This window comes from Podarcis cretensis, assembly GCF_951804945.1.
Source record: "Podarcis cretensis genome assembly, chromosome: 2".
NCBI classification, from domain to species: domain Eukaryota; kingdom Metazoa; phylum Chordata; class Lepidosauria; order Squamata; family Lacertidae; genus Podarcis; species Podarcis cretensis.
Window position 1 is genome coordinate 111,934,688 of NC_137171.1, and position 20,766 is coordinate 111,955,453.

At 40.6% G+C, this 20,766-nt stretch overlaps 2 protein-coding genes across 2 annotated transcripts in view; both read left to right on the plus strand.

The window, feature by feature from the left end:
* LOC307209015 (killer cell lectin-like receptor subfamily B member 1B allele A) overlaps positions 1 to 20,766 on the plus strand; it is a 250,274-nt gene that overhangs the window by 221,999 nt on the left and 7,509 nt on the right. The gene's annotated exons all lie outside the window — the stretch shown is intronic.
* On the plus strand, positions 9,844 to 14,500 carry LOC307209819 (vomeronasal type-2 receptor 26-like; the record flags this gene model as incomplete). Its single annotated transcript, XM_079965182.1, has 5 exons — positions 9,844 to 9,877; positions 11,105 to 11,307; positions 12,098 to 12,414; positions 12,788 to 12,941; positions 14,061 to 14,500. The coding sequence occupies 5 exons, from the start codon at positions 9,844 to 9,846 to the stop codon at positions 14,199 to 14,201; spliced, it is 849 nt and encodes a 282-aa protein (XP_079821308.1). The 3' UTR covers positions 14,202 to 14,500.

Sequence of the window (20,766 nt, forward strand, 5' to 3'; positions counted from 1 at the left end):
TCGTGGCTTTTTCCTGGCAAATTTCTCTGCCAGTGCATGGACTGGGTATATTGCGGAGTTAATTGAAGGGAGGTGTCTCTTCCTTGTGTCTAAAATGATCCTGCTGCTAATATTGCTCCATTTGCCCTTTGGGGTAGTGATGAACGAAAATGCAAACCTCTCAAATAATTATTACAGTCCTGGAGATTACCTGATAACTGGGGTTATACCAGTGGGAACAGCTGTCTATCCATCATATGCTTTCATGTCTGACCCCACCCACGACTTCCAGCCGTAAGTGTCCCTTCATGTTAGCCTTTAACTGTCCGCAGACAATTCTGTTATTCTCTGTAGCAGTTTATATGTGGGGTGAGCATCAGTTTCTTAAGCTCCTTAGTTTTGAAATACGACTTGAAAGGTGACTATGAAAATGGAAGATTCGTTTGGCTGTATTAATGGAAGCTGCTCACCAAAGTCTCCATTTCCCAAGGAACAAACATCTGTACTTGGTCAAACACTGTCCCTGCTTGGGTTACAAAACGGGAGATGCTGTTTCACACCATGGTTTCTGTGAGTTGCTTGATATGCTCTTTTCTTTCAGGCATTTAAAAGTGTCATTTGTGAGAGGGGAGTAAATCTACCTCAGCTCTAGTGTAATATGTAAATATCTGTGTTAATGGGGAACTCGTTCTCTGAGTGCCAGTCCCTTTGAAGGCGAAATGACTTCATCCCCATGCAAGAAGGAGGCATTAGGTGACTTGGGGGAACACCAAAAGTTTGCAGCAGTACAAAAAAATGGCGGAGAACTCGGAAAGGGGACAGTGATTCGAAAACAGCCCAACAAGGACTAAATATGCTCAGTGGGTAAAGAATGCTGGCTGGCTGCTGGGGAGGAGGAAAGGGGTGTGTGTGTGTGTGTGTGTGGAATGGAATGGAGTTGCCAATTAAGGGGCATGGCAGATGAACATGGGGCTTGTCCACACTTGTCCTGTGCCTAAAAAGCATGGGGTTGAACAGTCTTGCCTTTGTCCCACTGCTTTCGCCTGGAAAACATGCTCTTTAGCAGGTGGTAGAACATTGACATGCGCCTTCACCCCTCCTTGTGTTAAAATTTGTGTCTAACGAGGGTGGGGGCTTAACTTGGCTGGGTGCTGTTTTATTTGGAGGGTGGGGTTGTGTTGAATCATTTTTAAATGTTATTTGTATGTTAATTTGGATGGTTATATTTGTAGTTTGGAGTATAGTTCAGGGACTTTTGTATTTCTTATAAGTGTGTATACATTACTATTGTTTATTGCTTTGATTATTCTGTATTTGGTTATGTATTTTGTGCTGTGTATATTGTAATTTTGTGTTGTGAACTGCCTTGACACCAACTGGAATAGGGTATACAAATATACTACTACTACTACTAATAATAATAATATACTTGACAAATATTGTGTGATAAGCAGCCTCATATAACTTATATGCTCAAGTCTAATTAATGCACGATGAGGTTAAGACCATAGGGAAGACTCTCTTGCTATGTTAGCTCACCTTTGTTACCCTCTAGCCTCCCTGATTATCTTAATGTGTGAAGAGGCTAAGCTGCTTTGCTCCAGCTTAGCAACTCCTCTACCAATAATTAAGGAATTTTCACCACTTTGTAATGAAGCCAAGTTTTTATATCTTTACATCTATTATATGTGGTGGACCTGAAAAAGGGTAAAAGAGTATTGGGAAATAATGTATAATGAATTGGGGAAAAAATGTTTAAAAGCACATTTCCAAAAAAAAAAAAAAAAGCAAAACACAGAGTCCTTTTTGTTAGGGATAATTCAGATGGAAATTCCAAGATGTCAAAAAAAGTTATTTATGTATTCCATTATGGCAGCCGATATTTTGTTAGCCCAAAACTGGAAAATGAGCTAAGTCCCAACCAAAGAAGAATGGCAACTTAAACTGATGGAATATGCACAGCTTGCGAACCTAACATATAGAATAAGAGAACAAGAAGAACATACGTTTAAAGACGATTGGAAAACTGTTTATTGACTATATGGGGTGGGAAAATGTGTACACTTGAAAATGTTGGCAGCATTAAGATAAATTCAACAGTGTAAATAGGTTTTGATGGAAGTAATAATGGAATACTGAATGGTTTAGTTTTTGTAAAATATGCAGGGATTTATGCTATGCAAAATGAACCATGGAAAGAGACGAAGGGAAGTTGTTGATATTTTAAGGCTGTTTAAATGAATACTCTAAATTGTAAAACAGAAAATTTAATATAAAAAATTATATATATAAAGAAAATAACATAAACCTGACATTTGAAGACTCTGTAAGTAAACCATTTTTAACTTACCAAACATGTGATCTTTTTCAATGCTAGGGGATGTGGGAAACTTTGGAAGGATCTTAGAAGGGCATATATTGTAGGACTAACAAACTATATTTCCATGCTTTCCTGCATGTTTTGTGATTCTAAATCTCTGCTGGGATTCTCTCAAAGAGAACTTGCCCCAAACTTAGATCTTGGCATCCAGGAATTCCTCTTTGATACCTATTTTTTCATTGCACCAATAGATATGACATTTGCTTTTCATTTCAGGATACAGGAGAGGAACCACCAATACATTCTGACCATCTTGTTTGCCATTCATGAGATCAATGAAAATCCCAAGCTCTTACCTAACATCACCCTTGGCTACAGCATCTATGAAAATAGTTTCAGTGCCAGGACAGCCTCCGAAGCTACGGTAGACCTGCTCTCTAGCAGGCATTGGATGGTCCCTAATTTCAGGTGTGGAAGGCAAGGCAAGCTCCTGGCTGTTATTCAAGGAGGGGACTTTGAAACCGTTTTTCAAATGGCAGCCATGCTAAATGCTTACAAGGTCTCGCAGGTATGGAGAACAAGGGGAGGCCTGCCTGAGCAAATCTCAGATCTAACTGCTTAACTCTTGTAACTGAAACAGGGGTCTTGGGGGTTGAAGGGTATATAACCTTTTTCTCGGTTTGGGAGTTTTCCATTGATGTCTGCCTCAAGGAAGTTGAGACAAACATGTGAACTCACACTGTTTGCCTTTTGCAGCTCTGTAGTACACTTGGGAAGATGACACCTATATAAAAGAAACTTTAAATTCTCAGGGAATTTAAATAAGAGGTCAGTGACTCAGAAATTTATTAAGAAAGTTACAAAGCAAAATGTGAGGGCAACATTGTAAAGCCTTAAACAGGAACCATGTTGCTAAAGGATTCCTTGTCATTTAGTCACTGTTGTTAAGCTGTCAAGACAAAAAAATCCAAGCTGAGAGTTGCAAAACTGCACAAAAACTGTTTTATTTATCGGGGTTAGCACACCTTGTTGTTGTTGTTGTGATTATCAGAAGTAATAATATCAGGACTTTGGAATGTTGTAGTTAAAGTGGATAGGGAGCTTTTATAGTTTTGTGTATCCTTATTTTCTTCATGAGATCTGAGAAAGTGACATTCTATATTTGCATTTCGCAATGTCTGCAGATTATTTGCAACACTAAGCATTGATTCTTCTCCTTCTAGCTCACTTACGGTTTTGCTAACCATATTCTGAATGCTAAAACTCTGTTCCCCTCTTCCTACTGGATGAGTCCGAAGGAAACTCTGCAATACATGGGGATAGTGAAGTTGCTTCTGCATTTCAGGTGGACGTGGGTTGGACTCCTTGCTCCAAAAAATAGTGATGGGGATCACTTCCTGCAAACCATGATGGCAACATTTGTTGAGAGTGATATTTGTGTTGCCTTCACAAATGGAATCCCACAATTGTCTTCTGATGAAATTTATGGTGCAAAACAACACTTCATACATTTTCAAGCCAACCTCACACAGAAGAAAGCCAATGTGATTATTTATTATGGGGACTCCAACTCAATGTTTCTGTTGGCACACACACTAAATGAAATTGAAAGAAAAAGCAATGCTTCTGTAGGAAAAGTTTGGATCTCCACAGCTCTGTGGGGCTTCACCTTAAGTTCATCTTTTGCATATGAGAATATCAAATTATTCCACGGTGCACTCTCCTTCATCATCCAAGCAAATAAGAGGTCTGAATCTCAGAACCTTTTCTTGACTCACAATGAAGATACATTGGATCATGCTTGGTCAGAAACATTGGACTGCTCTCATCCCAACCACAAATGGTCGAGGAAAACCTGGAAAAGATGCACGAGGAGGGGAAAACTGGAAGGTCTTCCCTCAGATTGGCATAGGAAAGGCATGTCTGCTGAGAGCTACAATGTTTACAGCGCTGTCTATGTCACAGCGCACGCCTTTCATGCTCTAATGACTTCTGCATCAAGCCACATGTTGAGTACCAAAAAAGGCAGACAGGAAGTTCTGAATGTAGAGCCATGGCAGGTGAGAGAGAGACACGGGGCAGGTAGAGGGAGAGAGGGAGAGAAGGAGAGGAGGGTTTCTTTTTTTAAAAAAAATAAAAAAAATATTACATTTAAACATTACAAAAAAGGAAAGAAAAAAAAGAAGAGAAAAGAAAACAATACAGTACAATATATAAACATTACACAACACAACATTAACACAACAAACCAAACAAAACAAAACAAAAACAATTTAAAACACACATCATACCATTTCAATATCTTATCTTTCATTCACTTGTTTCAACGACCTCCTCACACCTCCCTTTTTGTATTCCACTTCTATTAATTGTTTCAGCAATTCCTTTCCATCTTCCTCTATTTTCTGTCATAAAGTTGTCTTAACATATTTTAACCTTATTTTCCCTTTAATACTCTAATATAATAATCTATTTATACTTAATTCCTTATAACATTTCTGCTAAAGCCATATAACTTCATTCCAACATTTTTCTAACACTCATTAATTTTACAATATTTCTATAAATAGTCTTTAAATTTTTTCCAATCCTCTTCCACTGTCTCTTCTCCCTGGTCTCGGATTCTGCCAGTCATTTCCGCCAATTCCATATAGTCCATCAACCTGGTAATCTTCTGTCCGATGCTCTTAACTCTTTTCCAAGTCCCTTCTGCAAGTCTTCTTCGTATTTATACATGCACTTTACTTTGTCTTCTACTGATCTTATTTTTATTTTCCTTCCTTTGAGGCTGAAGAGTAGATCTCGGGGAAACTCCCACCTAGAGATGATTTTTCAAAATTTCCACTATTGACTGTTGTTCTTCTAGGTTCTTCTGGTAGTTCCAACAGTCTCTTATTTTGTTTTTCTCTTTTTTCCCTCCTCTTCCAAGTCTGAAGGCCCTCACAATTTTAATCTCTTCTTGACCCAAGTCCAGGTCTCAAAAATCAGCAAATTCCTGCATGATGAAATCCATCAAACTCTCCTTCTCCTGTTCAGGTAGGGCTCTAATCCTCAAAATCTGATTTTCTTTAAATTCAGTCGTAGAAGGCATCAACTTATGGTCCTCAAATTGCATCTGTAAGGCTGGGACTCTCTCTCTCTCCAATTGTGTTACTTTAGGTTCAACGGCAACAACTTTCTCCCTAGCCTTCTCCGCAGTTTGCCATGTCAAAGTAGATTCCTGTATCAATTTCTGGATAGTTTCTGTATTGGTGTTCACTTTTTGTCCCAAATTATCAATTTTGGTAGTTACCACATCCACCTTCTTGTTAAGCTGTTCCAGCGAGTTATTTATCTTACTTAATGCGACCACTAAGGCCTCTTCTGTCAACATTCTTAACCAATTCAAGGTCAGTCCCAGAATCTCACAGCTTTTTATCTTGCAGCTGGAAATTCCCCCAGCTCAGCTCTTGTAACAGTTTCAAAGGCTTCCTTTAGAGGGAAACAGTTTCTATTTGTATTAGTCCTTTTAAACACAGTTCAAACAATAAAGTTAGTTACAATTTTCAGTTACTTTTACTCCTTTTTAAACACAGACGGAGACAGTGGAAACAATGTATTTCTCTTATTTAACTAACTGTCAGTGAACGTAATCACGGTCAATGAGCATTCCAAAAGACGTCAGTCTTACTAGCAGCCCGTTTCCAGGTTCGGAGCGGTGGTATTTTAACTTCCTTCACTCTCTCCTGCAGCCATATACAATCCAAAACTCCCCCCCCCTCTTCTCCTGCTTCCAAGGGGGATTTAATATTTTTTACTGATGGAAATTTAATCCTTTACAGTAGGCTTTCCAAGACTTTAGCTTGCAGCCTCTTTGCTTCAGTTTATTTACAAAAGGGGAAGGCGGACTTCCTGTTTTGAACCTCCCCGTTTCGGTGCCAAATTAAGACGTTTAAAAATCCAATTCTTCACTCTACTCACGGGTAGTTGCTTTAAGATCAAATTGTCCACAGGAAAAAGTCAGCGCTCTCCGGCAACAGCTGTGCGGCTTTGCTCCGTGGAAAAAGCAGTCAATTCGAAGCACTGCGCCACTCACTCCACGTCGCTCCGGATCCCCAAAACCAGGTTTCCCCACGAGTAGGGGAGGTGCAAAAGGTGCCAGCCGAATCCCACGTTCACAGGCTTCACCTGCCTGTGATTTTTAGTGGGTCTCTGCCTTCACCGTGGCGGCCAGACCCGGATTTCCACGAAGCAAATTCCTCCCGATCAGAGGAATTCTGCCATTACCAGAGGCGCCAACCCGGAAGTCTGGGAGAGGAGGGTTTCTTGTTGTCACATACTGCTTTTGTTCACTTAGGGCTCATCCCCATTTACCTTTTCACCCTGAGCTTTCTTTGCAGAGGTCAAAGTCCCTTTTTTGCCCTGAATTGGAACAAGTGGCAACTTGGGTTTTCTGCCATTTGCTCCGGTTCAGTAGTAAAAGGCAGGAGGTTGCAAGGAAAGCACTGGAGGGCAAGGGGAATGCTCAGACCTGTGCCTAGAAATGCGACACAGAATGACCCTTTGGCCTCCAGGACCACCTGAAGCCGCTTGCCGCAGCAAACTGTCCCAATAAGGAGAGACTGTAGCTCAGTAACTTCGAAATCCTGGAATTTCCAGTTAAATATATTCAGGCAATCAAGTGGTGCATCAGTTTCCATTAAAGGAATGGAGGTGGGGTGGGGAATTAAGAGTAGGATGGAAGAAGGAAGGATTGTGATTCATTGACCCATAGTGCACATGTTGACATTTTATCTCTCTCTTTCTAGCTTCACCCTTTTCTGAGAAGGCTCCACTTCAACAGTGCTACCATAGATGAGAGGTATTTTGATGAGGACAGGGAGCTGGTGGCTGACTATGATATTGCGAATTTGGTTGCATTTCCTAACCAATCTGCCATAAGAGTGAAAGTTGGGAAGCTGGAGAGGCAAGCATCTTCCGGTCTAGAGCTAACTATACATGAGGAAGTCATTGTGTGGCCCAACTGGTTCAATCAGGTGAGGAATCTATTCATGGAATCATAGAAACCTAGAGTTGGAAGATACCTGAGGGTTGTCTTGTCCAACCCCTTGCAATGCAGGAATCTCAGCTAAAGCATCCATGACAGATGGCCATCCAACCTATTCATAATTTACAAGCTGGCGTAATGTAGTAGTGAGCTTTGAGCCTGGAAGACTCCTGTTCAAATTAGCAAATAACAATACAGCTGGTCTCAGCCTCAATCTCTCCTTGGTTGTTCAGAGTCAGGTTGGTAGCTGTGTTGGTCTGACGCAGTCGAAATATACTGTATTTTTCGCTCTATAACACGCACCTGACCATAACACGCACATCGTTTTTAGAGGAGGAAAACAAGGGAAAAAGCATTCTGAATGAAACAGTGGATGTATCATTTTTGTGCTTCATGCTGTGGCCACAGACATGTGATCTGATGGTGAATTTGGGGTGACCCAATGCAAAAATCCTGAGAATCCCTGTGGATCCATGCTTTGTAACCACGTTTTTGCACCATTGCAGCCCCAGGCAACAGTGGGTGTGTGATTTTTGGGGGGCAGGCTGTAGCCATGGACATGCTATGTGCTCTAATGGTGAATTTGGGCTGACCCAATGCAAAGATCCTGAGGATCCATGTGGATCCATGCTTTGTAACCACGTTTTTGCACCATTGCAGCCCCAGGCAACAGTGGGTGCGTGATTTTTGGGGGGCAGGCTGTAGCCATGGACATGCTATGTGTTCTGATGGTGAATTTGGGATGACCCAATGCAAAGATCCTGAGGATCCATGTGGATCCATGCTTTGTAACCACATTTTTGTACCATTGCAGCCCCAGGCAACAGTGGGTGCGTGATTTGGGGGGGGGGGCAGGCTGTAGCCATGGACATGCTACGTGCTCTAATGGTGAATTTGGGCTGACCCAATGCAAAGATCCTGAGGATCCATGTGGATCCATGCTTTGTAACCACGTTTTTGCACCATTGCAGCCCCAGGCAACAGTGGGTACGTGATTTTTGGGGGGCAGGCTGTAGCCATGGACATGCTATGTGATCTGATGGTGAATTTGAGGTGACCCAATGCAAAGATGGGACGCAGGTGGCGCTGTGGGTTAAAGCCTCAGCGCCTAGGACTTGCCGATCGAAAGGTCGGCGGTTCGAATCCCTGCGGCGGGGTGAGCTCCCGCTGCTCGGTCCCAGCGCCTGCCAACCTAGCAGTTCGAAAGCACCTCCGGGTGCAAGTAGATAAATAGGGACCGCTTACCAGCGGGAAGGTAAACGGCGTTTCCGTGTGCAGCTCTGGCTCGCCAGAGCAGCGATGTCACGCTGGCCACGTGACCCGGAAGTGTCTCCGGACAGCGCTGGCCCCTGGCCTCTTAAGTGAGATGGGCGCACAACCCCAGAGTCTGTCAAGACTGGCCCGTACGGGCAGGGGTACCTTTACCTTTACCTTTAATGCAAAGATCCTGAGGATCCATGTGGATCCATGCTTTGTAACCATGTTTTTGCACCATTGCAGCCCTGTTTTTGCATCAGATCATTGCTATGTGATCTGATTGTGAATTTGGGGTGACCCAATGCAAAGATCCTGAGGATCCATGTGGATCTGTGCTTTGTAACCACGTTTTAAGTGGGGAGGGAAGGAAAAATATAGAAGGGACAAGGAGCACGAGAGGGGTGTGCGGAGAAGCAGCTGGCTAAGAATGCAGGAGAGGGGTTTAAAGGGGGGGGGGAGGAAGGCAAAAGTCCACCCACCCACTCAAGCCAGCCCTCTCTCTCTCTCTCATCTGCATGTTTTCCGCTGCCTGCCGAGTCCCCAGACGCAGCAGCAGCAGCACCGGAGCAGGGACGCTCTGCTTTCCTCTCTACTTGCCTGGAGGGGAGGGGTTGCCTGGAGGGGAGGGGATTTCACTGCTCTTTGTTCCGTCTGAGCAAACAGTAACTGAAACAGAACAGGGTGGGCAGTAAGACCCTGAGGCAGAATGCAGGAAAGCAGCAGCCTCCTCTCCTCCGTGAAGGCGCAATATGATTTTTGCCATGCACTTGGGACAAACGGCTCCAGGGACCACACATTCGCTCTATAACACGCACAGACATTTCCCCTTACTTTTTAGGAGAAAAAATCTGCGTGTTATAGAGGGAAAAATACGGTATATAAAAAAGAGACCAGCTATGTTTGTTTTGGGTATGCACACGAAAGGTTATACCCAGAACAAACTTAGTTGGTCTCTAAGGTGCTACTGGACAATTATTTTTTATTTATATATGTATATATATTGGTTGTTTAGAGATCAGGGATGGGAACATGATCCAGTTGTTCTGCAAGGAATGGACACATGAAAACAGAATGGTATAGTACCTATGGAAATCCCTCAGACAGGTTTTTCCTTTCTTGATTCCCTTCAGACACGGCCCCATTCTACTTGTACAGAAAGCTGCCAATCTGGATACAGCAAGATCGTGCCAGAGGGACAACCAATTTGCTGCTATGATTGTGCCCCATGCAGACAAGGAACCATTTCTACTCATACTGGTAAATGGGTTTGAAGGAACAGAAGACCCTGGAGGGTGGTGTGTTAAGGAGCAGGTTCAGTATGAAAATTGTCATGTTTGGTCTGAACTAAAATTTTGTTAATAAAGTAAGTTCATCTTTGCTAAATTCTGATCCAGAATTTCAAGAGGCACATTTCAATATTAATTTGGAGTTCTGGTGAATCAATTCTAGGCAAGCAATCTTCCAAGTGCATTGCTTGAGAGTGTTGCTCTAAGCGGGCTCAGATTACAGCTTGTTCATCTAAAATGACTAAAAATCCTTAGCAACAGGAACGCAGAAACAAAGAAAATTATCAAACCATTAAATATAGCATGCAACAGCAGTACCTCAATATCTGCCTAATAAGCCACAGAACGCTGCCTCCATATTTTGCTTACCAACTTTATAGATGTACAATTTACTTTTCTAAAATTGAAAGCTAAGACTTTGAGCCTTCTGTGGGATGCGGGAGTGTACATGAGTATGAACTAAAAATCACTCAAAATTCTACCTGAAATGTATTTAATTTACCTTTATTCGCCAGCAATTATGGGAGCAACCTTCTACTGTTTCCTAAACATTTTTTAATTATTTCAGTCAAGTTCATGGTGCTAGGCACCTCAACATTAACACCATTATCTAATGAGTAACTATTTCTCCAGGACTTTAACTATGCTAGTGATTCCCTAGATCTCAAAGATCTCAAAAGTCATAATCTAAACACACACACCTTCCTCAACCATTCCCCACAAGGCTTGGTTTCCAGACCCTGATCATATTGTGCACCCTCCTCTGCACACATTCCAGCTTGTCAATATCCTTCTTAAATTGTGACCCCAGAACTGGACACAGTATTCCAGGTTTGGTCTGACCAAGGCAGAATGGAGTAGTACTATTACTTCCCTTCATCTGGACCAGGGGTCAGCAAACTTTTTCAGCAGGGGGCCACTCCACTGTCCCTCAGACCTTGTTGGGGGCCAGATTTTTTTTTTGGGGGGGGAAATGAACAAATTCTTATGCCCCACAAATAATCCAGTGATGCATTTTAAATAAAAGCAAACATTCTACTCATGAAAAAAACACTAGGCAGGCCCCACAAATAACCCAGAAATGCATTATTATTATTATTATTATTATTATTATTATTATTATTATTATTCTGAAATCGTAGGGTTTATTTCTTTCAGATGCAGATCATTGCCACCAGTGCCCAGAAGATAAATACCCAAACAATGAGAGGGATCAATGTTTTCCCAAAACTATAGTCTTCCTCTCCTATGAAGAACCTCTGGGCATTATCCTGGCTTTCTTTGCCCTGTTCTTGTGTTTCATCACAGCTTCTGTTCTTGGAATCTTTATTAAATACAAAGGAACTCCAATAGTTAAAGCAAACCATCAAAACCTCACTTACATCCTCCTTGTTTCTCTTCTGCTTAGTTTATTATCTTCCTTACTATTTCTTGGCCAGCCTCAAAAGCTCAACTGCATTCTCCGTGTAATAGCTTTCAGCATAAGCATCTCAGTCACCCTCTCTTCTGTTCTGGCAAAAATGACCACTGTGCTGTTGGCATTCATGGCCACAAAGCCAGGGAACAGCGTCAGCAAATGGGTGGGAAGGAGTTTGCCAAATGCGATTGTCCTTTTCTGTTCCGTCATTCAGTTGGTCATCTGCCTGGTCTTGATTGGAATTTCTCCCCCCTCCCCAGAATTTGGCATGGATCCCACAGCTGGACAGATAGTATTGCAATGCAATGAAGGTTCTGCCACTATAGTTTATTCTATCTTTCTCTACATAGCCCTTCTGGGTACTGCCTCTTTTGGTGTTGCTTTCTTAACCATGAAACTACCATGGGGTTTCCAAGAAACCAAGTATATCACTTTGATCATGCTAATGCTTGGCTGGGTTTGGGTCTTCACTTTGCCAGCCTTTGCAGGCACCGATGGAAAAAACATGGCAGTTTTGCAAGTCTATTCCATCTTGGCTTCCAGTGGTGGGTTATTGGGTTACATCTTCCTTCCCAAATGCTACATCATTGTACTGAGGCCTGATCTGAATACAAAGGAGCACCTAATGATGAAAAGGAAGGAAAAAAAGGGGGTTGTGTCGGATGTATAGTTCAGCCACATTTCAGCAGTCATTTTATATATACATATTCTTAAAAAGTATCAGAGCGGTTTACAACAGTCATATGTAAATAATTACAAGGCTCCATTCTCCCCTGCTTTTCTTTTTGTCCTCCCTTCTTTCCATCGACCAGCCTCAAAAGGTCACCTGCCTTCTCCGTCAAACTGCCTTCAGCATCATCTTCTCGGTCGCCGTCTCTTCTGTGCTGGCAAAAACTATCACTGTGGTTTTGGCATTCATGGCCACAAAACCAGGGAACAGCATTAGCAAGTGGGTGGGAAAGAGTTTGGCAAATGGTTCTGCCTTTCGGTTTGGCACCTGCATTGCCTGGATCGGAATATTTCCCCCCTTCCCAGAACTGGACATGGATTCCCAGGTCACACAGACAATTCTGCAGTGTAATGAAGGGTCTGTCACTATGTTTTATTCTGCCCTTGGCTACATGAAGGAGTGTCTCCACCCCCATCGTTCTGCCTGGACGCTGAGGTCCAGCACCGAGGGCCTTCTGGCGGTTCCCTCATTGCGAGAAGCAAAGCTACAGGGAACCAGGCAGAGGGCCTTCTCGGTAGTGGCGCCTGCCCTGTGCAACGCCCTCCCATCAGATGTCAAAGCGATAAATAACTACTTGACATTCAGAAGACATCTTAAGGCAGCCCTGTTCAGGGAAGTTTTTAATCTGTGATATTTTAGTGTATTTTTGGTTTTTATGGAAGCCGCCCAGAGTGGCTGGGGAAACCCAGCCAGATGGGCAGGGTACAAATAATAAATTATTATTATTATTATTATTATTATTATTATTATTATTATTATTATACATGGGCCTTCTGGCTGCCATCTCTTTTACTGTGGCTTTCCTCAGCAAGAAGCTCCCTGGCGGTTTCAACGAAGCCAAGTTTATCACCTTCAGCATGCTGGTGTTTTGCAGTGTTTGGGTCTCCTTTGTGCCAACTTACTTGAGCACCAAGGGGAAATACATGGTGGCTCCACCCCCATCGCTCAGTGCGGACACTGAGGTCCGGCTCCGAGGGCCTTCTGGCAGTTCCTTCACTGTGATAAGTGAGATTACAGGAAAGCAGGCAGAGGGCCTTCTCGGTAGTGGTGCACGCCCTGTGGAACGCCCTCTCGTCAAATGTCAAGAAAATAGACAGCTATCTGACTTTTAGAAGACATCTGAAGGCAGTCCTGTTTAGGGAAGTTTTTAATGTTTGAAGTTTTATAATTTTTAAAATTTTAATTCTGTTGCCCCAACCAGATGGGCGGGGTATAAATAATAAATTTGATTGATTGATTGAAATCATTTGGGTTTATTTCTTTCAGATGCAGATCATTGCCACCACTGCCCGGAAGATAAATACTCAAACAATGAGAGGGATCAATGTTTTCCCAAGACCATAGTCTTCCTCTCCTATGAAGAACCCCTAGGGATTGCTTTGGTTTTCTTTGCCCTGTTCTTGTGCTTCGCCACAGGTTGTGTTCTGAAAATCTTCATTAAATACAGGGACACTCCATTTGTTAAAGCCAACAATCGAAACCTCACTTACACCCTCCTTGTTTCTCTCCTGCTTTCCTTTTTGTCCTCCTTTGTATACCTTGGCCAGCCTAAAAAGCTCAACTGCATTCTCCGTCAAATAACTTTCGGCACATGCATCTCAGTTACCCTCTCTTCTGTTCTGGCAAAAATGACCACTGTGCTGTTGGCATTCATGGCCACAAAGCCAGGGAACACCGTCAGCAAATGGGTGGAAAAGAATTTGCCAAATGCGATCTTCCTTTTCTGTTCCGCCGTTCCGTTTGTCATCCTCCTGGTCTTCACTGGAATATCTCCCCCCTTCCCAGAATTTGGCAAGGGATCCGCAGCTGGTCAGTTAGTATTGCAATGCAATGAAGGTTCTGCCGCTGTATTTCATTATACCTTTACCTACGTAGGCCTTCTGGCTACTGCTTCTTTTGGTGTTGCTTTCTTAACCATGAAACTACCTTGGGGTTTCCAAGAAACCAAGTTTATCACTTTGGGCACGCTAGCGTTTGGCAGCATTTGGGTCTGTACTTTTCTAGTGTATGTAGGCAGCAAAGGAAACAACATGACATTTTTACAGGTCCTTTCCATCTTGACTTCCTGTGGTGGGTTACTGGGTTTCATGTTCCTTCCCAAATGCTACATCATTGTACTGAGGCCTGATCTGAATACAAAGGAGCACCTAATGATGAAAAGGAAGGAAAAAAGGAGGCTTGTGTAGGATGTATAGTTCAGCCACATCTCATTTTTTAAAATACAATTTACAGCAGTACTTCGGGTTACATACGCTTCAGGTTACATATGCTTCAGGTTACATATGCTTCAGGTTACAGACTCCGCTAACCCAGAAATAGTGCTTCAGGTTAAGAACTTTGCTTCAGGATGAGAACAGAAATTGTGCTCTGGCGACCCGGCAGCAGCAGGAGGCCCCATTAGCTAAAGTGGTGCTTCAGGTTAAGAACAGTTTCAGGTTAAGAACGGACCTCCGGAATGAATTAAGTACTTAACCTGAGGTACCACTGTATTTTATAATAACAAGAAAAAACAAACAAACAAAAACATCACAAACAAAAAATCAAATCATAAAATCATAAATCTTAACTTCCCACCCTTTCTTGGTTCCATTGTTTTATGCTTTGAGCATGCTAATGTCTATAAAGTCTTATAATCTTAACAATCCAATTTTAAAACCTTATTCATCTTAATACGAGTGACTTTTAAAAGTTCTACTAAGGTAAAAATCTATACACAACCCTCAGAAATTATGCATTAAAAATTTACCTTTTTTAAGAAAAAACAACACTGCATTTTCTTTCTTGGGTTTCAGATTATCTAATATGTTCACTAGTTTGTTTCGCCAATCTTCTTTATCTTCTTTGGCAGTGGCTTCTTCCTTCTGTAGGGATGGGCTGATTTTGGCCTGGCATCCAGACTCAGGTACAGGGACAAAGTCTTTCGCTCCATAAGTCCATTAGGTCCTGTTCCTACCATTATTATAGCTTCCGTTTTTGTTTTTTTAAGAAACAAAAATCACTTTCAACCTTGTCTTCAAGTCTTTGTATGTCATTTCCCACGCCTTTTTGATAACTTTACATTGCCACCACATAGTAGCCTTTATACAATTTGCCCTCCTTTCCTGTTTCATCTTCATCACAGTCAAAGCCTCCCAAATTAATTCACACAGGGTGCCATTTTTATCTGGGACCACCCTTACTTTCCCTTGCATTTTCCTCAAACCTCACTCCTCTACTATTCTCACCTTAGTGGTTTGTACGTTCCCCTCTTTAAATCGTCCCACAGCCTCTGAACGTAAATTGGTGTTTTTCCAAATTTGAGAAACTGTGTTAACAACATTTTCCTTTACCCGAAAAAGTTCTCTTTTAAATTCTAAAAACAAATCATATACAGTGGTACCTCGGGTTACATATGCTTCAGGTTACATACACTTCCAGAAATAGTGCTTCAGCGTAAGAAGTTTGCTTCAGGATGAGAACAGAAATTGTGCTCTGGCGGTGCGGCAGCAGCAGGAGGCCCCATTAGCTAAAGTGGTGCTTCAGGTTAAGAACAGTTTCAGGTTAAGAACGGACCTCCAGAACAAATTAAGTACTTAACCCGAGGTACCACTGTAGTCCAGATCTTATGATGTCTTGTGTTACTGCCTTGCTGGTTTATTCTAACATTGACATTTTTCCTTCTGCCATTTCTAATCTGGTATGAGGGGGCCCAGTTCTCTCCCTGTTTCCCAGCTTCCTCTACAAAGTTAAATTTCTTTTTTTAATTTTTTTTATTCAAAGTTATAACAAAACATATTTTCCAAAAACATATCCTTATTCCCTCCCCAATTTTCCTCCCCCCTCCCCCCACAAAACCCATCCCCCCACCCCACCCCCCGACTTCCCTCAGTTCCAGTCTTTGGTTTCTCCAATAATGCTATTTTCTGCATGTTACAGAGTTGTATAGATCCTCCATCTGTTTAGCTAATTATTATCAGTAAAAAAAAAAATGAAAAAAGAATGTGGATGTTTATTCAAAACCTGCCAAGGAGTCCAGTTCGCTTTGTTGCGTCTTCAAATACTTTGTGAAAGGTTCCCATTCATCCTTAAAGTCACAGTTATCCTTGTCCCGTAGCTTATGAGTCATTTTTGCCAGTTCCGCATAATCCATCAATTTTTCTTGCCATAATTCTTTAGTTGGGATTTCTTCAGTCTTCCATCCTTGTGCTATCAGAACTCTCGCGGCCGTTGTCGCATACATGAAGATGTTTTTCAACTTTTTGGGCAGGTCTTTCCCTACGATCCCCAACAAAAATGCCTCGGGTTTTTTAGCAAATGTTAAATGGAACATTTTCTTCAGTTCATTGTATATCATTTCCCAAAATTTTTTAATTACTTTACAATCCCACCACATATGATAAAATGTTCCCTCCTTTTCCTTAAACTTCCAACATATGTTTGAACTAGTTTTGTACATTTTCCCTAACTGCACTGGTGTTGTGTACCATCTGTACATCATCTTCATGTAATTCTCCTTCAATAGGGAACAATCTGTAAATTTTAACTCAGTTTTCCATAATTTAACCCAATCCTCCATCATGATGTTGTGACCTACATCTTGTGCCCATTTAATCATAATTGATTTTACCTCTTCATCTTTCATCTCCCATTCTAATAGTATGCTATATGCGGCCTTCAGTAGTTTCACTTTCCCTTCAATCACTTCCGTTTGAAACCTAGATCTAGTATAACTAAATCCTTTCTTACAGTCTTCTTTATATGTTTCATGTAGTTGTCGATAATGCAACCAACTCTGAAAGTGGTCTTTGATCTCATCATAATCTCTTAATTTCCATTTTCCATCATGTTCCTTTAATAAATCAGCATATGTGAGCCATTTCCCTTTCTTTCCAAGTGGTCTGAGCAGTAATGCTTCATGTGGTGAAAGCCACCACGGAGTCTTTTGTTCCAATAAGACTTTATATCTCTCCCATACACTCATTAATGATTTCCTGATTATATGGTTGTAAAAGCTTCTATGAATCTTCCCTTTCCCGTACCATAAATATGCATGCCAACCAAATCTGTTGTCATGACCTTCTAGTTCTAGTGCCTCTTGCTTGTCCAATCTCATCCAGTCCCTGATCCATACCAAACAAGTAGATTCGTAATACAATTTAAGGTCTGGGAGGGCAAACCCGCCTCTATCTTTTACATCTGTAAGTATTTTATGTTTTATCCTTCGCCTTTTGCTCTCCCCCCCCCCCCGATAAATCTTAAAATCTCTTTCTGCCATTTTTTAAAGCATTCATCTTTCAGGATGACTGGTATTGATTGAAAAAGAAATAGCATTTTTGGCAACACATTCATTTTAATCACTGATATTTTTCCTAACATTGAGAGATTCATTCTGCTCCATATTTCTAAATTTCTTTTTACCTGAAGCCAATTTTTTTCATAGTTATTTTTAAATAGGTTTATATTTCTTGATGTTAACCAAATCCCTAAATATTTAACCTTTTAATGGACTTCAATCTCAATATTTTGTTCTAATTCGGTTCTTTCTTCTTCCTTCATGTTTTTAACTAATAATTTAGTTTTATTCCTATTTAGCTTAAATCCTGTCACTTCCCCAAAATTCTGAATTTTTTCTATTACTTTAGGGAGTGAAGTTTTAGGTTCTTCCACTGCTATCACTAGGTCATCTGCATACGCTTTTAACTTGAGTTCATTTTTCCCAGCTTTTACACCTGTAATCTCTTTATTTGCTCTTATGTTTCTGGCAAGTACTTCCAAGACCAGAATAAACAATAATGGTGATAATGGGCATCCTTGTCTTGTTCCTTTTTGGATCTTACAGTCATCTGTTATCACCTGATTTATAATTAGTTTGGCTTTTTGTTCTGAATAGATTGCTGCTGTTGCTTTTAAAAACTTGGGACTACTTCTGATTTGTTCTAACAGCTTTATCATGAACTTCCAAGAAACATTATCAAAGGCTTTTTCAGCGTCTATAAACATCATTGCCACTTTCTTTTCATTTTTAGCCTCCAAATATTCTATTATATTCAAAGTATTCCTTATATTCTCCTTCATTTGTCTTCCTGGTAGGAACCCGGCTTGATCTTGATGTATATATTCATTTAATTTTTTTTTTAATCTGTTAGCTAGGATATTTGCAAACAATTTGTAATCATTATTTAACAAGGAAATAGGCCTATAGTTTTTAATTTGCAGCAAATCTGCGTCTTGTTTTGGAATTACTGTTATATAGGCCTGTTTCCATGTTTCTGGGATTTCGCCTGTGTTCAGTATTTCATTCATGACATCTTTCAATGGGTTCGCTAATTGTTCATTTAATATCTTATAATATTTTGCCGTAAAACCATCCGGGCCTGGGGACTTGCCATTTTTAGAGCTTTTTATTGCATCAAGTATTTCTTGCATTGTTATCTGGGAGTTAAGGATGTTCCTTTGTTCTTCTTTTAAATATGGCATATTGCTATTTCTGATGTACTCTTCTATCTTAAATGTTTTTTTTTTCCCTTGTCTATACAACTCAGAAAAATATTTAACAAACCCTTCTCCTATTTCCTTCAGCTTGTTTGTAATTCTGCCATTTATGTTAATTTTATTTATGGAGTTCCTTTGTTCAGTTTTATTCAACTACCAGGCTAACAACTTCCCTGGTTTATTTGCATGCTCAAAATATTTTTGTTTTACTCTTTTTATTTTCCAGCTGATTTCCTCGTTTATAATCATTGAGTACTGGGTTTGTAATGTTTTGATTGCCTGTTTTACTGCCTCTTTGTTTGCTTTGTTTGGCAGCTGTTTCTCCTTTTTCATAATTTCCTCTAATATTTCTTTTTTCTTTTTCTCTCTCAATTTCCTTTTAAATGAATTTTGTTGTATAAAGAGTCCTCTCATTACAGCCTTGCTTGCATCCCAGACCATCTGTAACTTTATTAGCCCTTGACTATTTATTTCAAAATAATCCATCAAGGTCTTTTTTGCTTTTTCAACAAATTTGTGATCATCTAATAATTTATCATTTAATCTCCATCTAAAAGAGATTTGGCTTTCTTTTTGTAATTCCATAGTCAGGGAATTATGGTCTGAAAAGTTTCTGGGATTGATTTCAATTCTTTTGACTCTTGTTTCTAATTCTTTGGAGATCCATATAGAGTCTATTCTCGAACTGCTGTCATGTACATGGCTGTAAAAAGTATACTCTCTATCAAACATGTGTCTCACTCGCCAGATATCTATCAGCTTTAGATTTTGAGTCATGTCAAAAAAAGTTTTTGGCAGTTTACCTTCTTTGGTCTCTTTTTTCCTGGCTGATCTATCTTTGTCTAAAGTTGGAACTCCATTTAAGTCTCCCATTAAAATAATATTTTGATCTGCAAATTCAAGTAGTTCTGTTTCTAGTTTCCTGAAAAAAGTTGCTTTTTTATCATTAGGGGTGTAAATACCAACCAATATCACTTTCTCTCCCTGGATTTTAATTTGTATTATTAAAATTCTGCCTTTTTCGTCCTTCTGAATCAATTTGGGTTCAAGTGCAGGATTAATATAAAAAACAACTCCTCTCTTTTTTGTTTTATCTGATGAGATGAAGTCCATACCTAATTTTTTGTTAATTAAGACCCTTTTATGCTTTTTTGCAATATGTGTCTCTTGGAGACAGATTATATCCAATTTCTGTTTTGCTATTACATGTTCAATCTGATGTCGTCTGGCTCCAGAGTTCAAACAGTTAACATTCCAGCTCAGTAATTTAAGATTGGCCATTTCCAGAGTCAGTTACAATATCTGTTTTCCCTGAAGCCACCTCTTCCAGTGCAAGTTGTTCTAAGGCTTTCTTTTGCTCAGATCGGGGGTCTCCCCTGTCTTGTTTGGGGTCTAAGTCTCTCCTATTTTTATCCAGAAATTCTCTCGCCTGAAATTCTGATGTCAGCTTATATCTCCTCTTCATGTATGTAAAGGAGATACCCTCAGGAAATTCCCATTTGTATCTGATGTTGGCTTTCCTAAGAGCTGTTGTCAAAAACTGGTATTTTGTTCTTCTTAATCTCAATTTCAGAGGAATTTCTTTGAAGATGTCTACTTTCTGTCCAGCAACCACAAGATCATTTTCAAAGCTATTCTGAAGGATTGCATCCTTCACTTTTTTGTCACTAATGTTAACAAAATGTCTCCTGGATGGTTCCGTTCTCTGCTCTGAAACGATTTAATTCTGAAACAACTTTCAACTGAACCATCCAGCCAATCTGTGCTTTCCCCCATCCACTCTGAAATTAACTGTGTCACATATGTCTCTAGTACTGGTTCAGAGTCAGAGTCTGGTAAGCCTCTGATTCTGATTGTCCTATCCCATTATCGTAGCTGCAAAAGTAAAAACTGATCCTCCAAATCACTCTGTTTCCCTTGGACCCCTTGTACCAATCCTAGCATCCCATTTTGTTCTTCCCTTACTTCTGTGACCTCCTCTCTTAATTTTTCTAATTTATCTACTTTTGACTCCAAGTTGCTAACCTTGTCTCCCAATATTTCAAATTGTTCCTTTAGAACCTTGTTTGAGTTCTCAATATCTCTGTGTACTTGTTCCTTCAATGATAAATTAGATTTTTCCATGTCACTACGGACCTGTTGTGTAAATTCTTGCATTGATTTCATCATCTCTTTCCTGAATTCTAAAAGCTGCAGTGCAAAAGGGTCTGCCTGTTCTTTATCGCCTTTTCCCCCATTATCGCCCTGTACACTAGCCCGTCTTGTAGCTGCAGCAGCAAC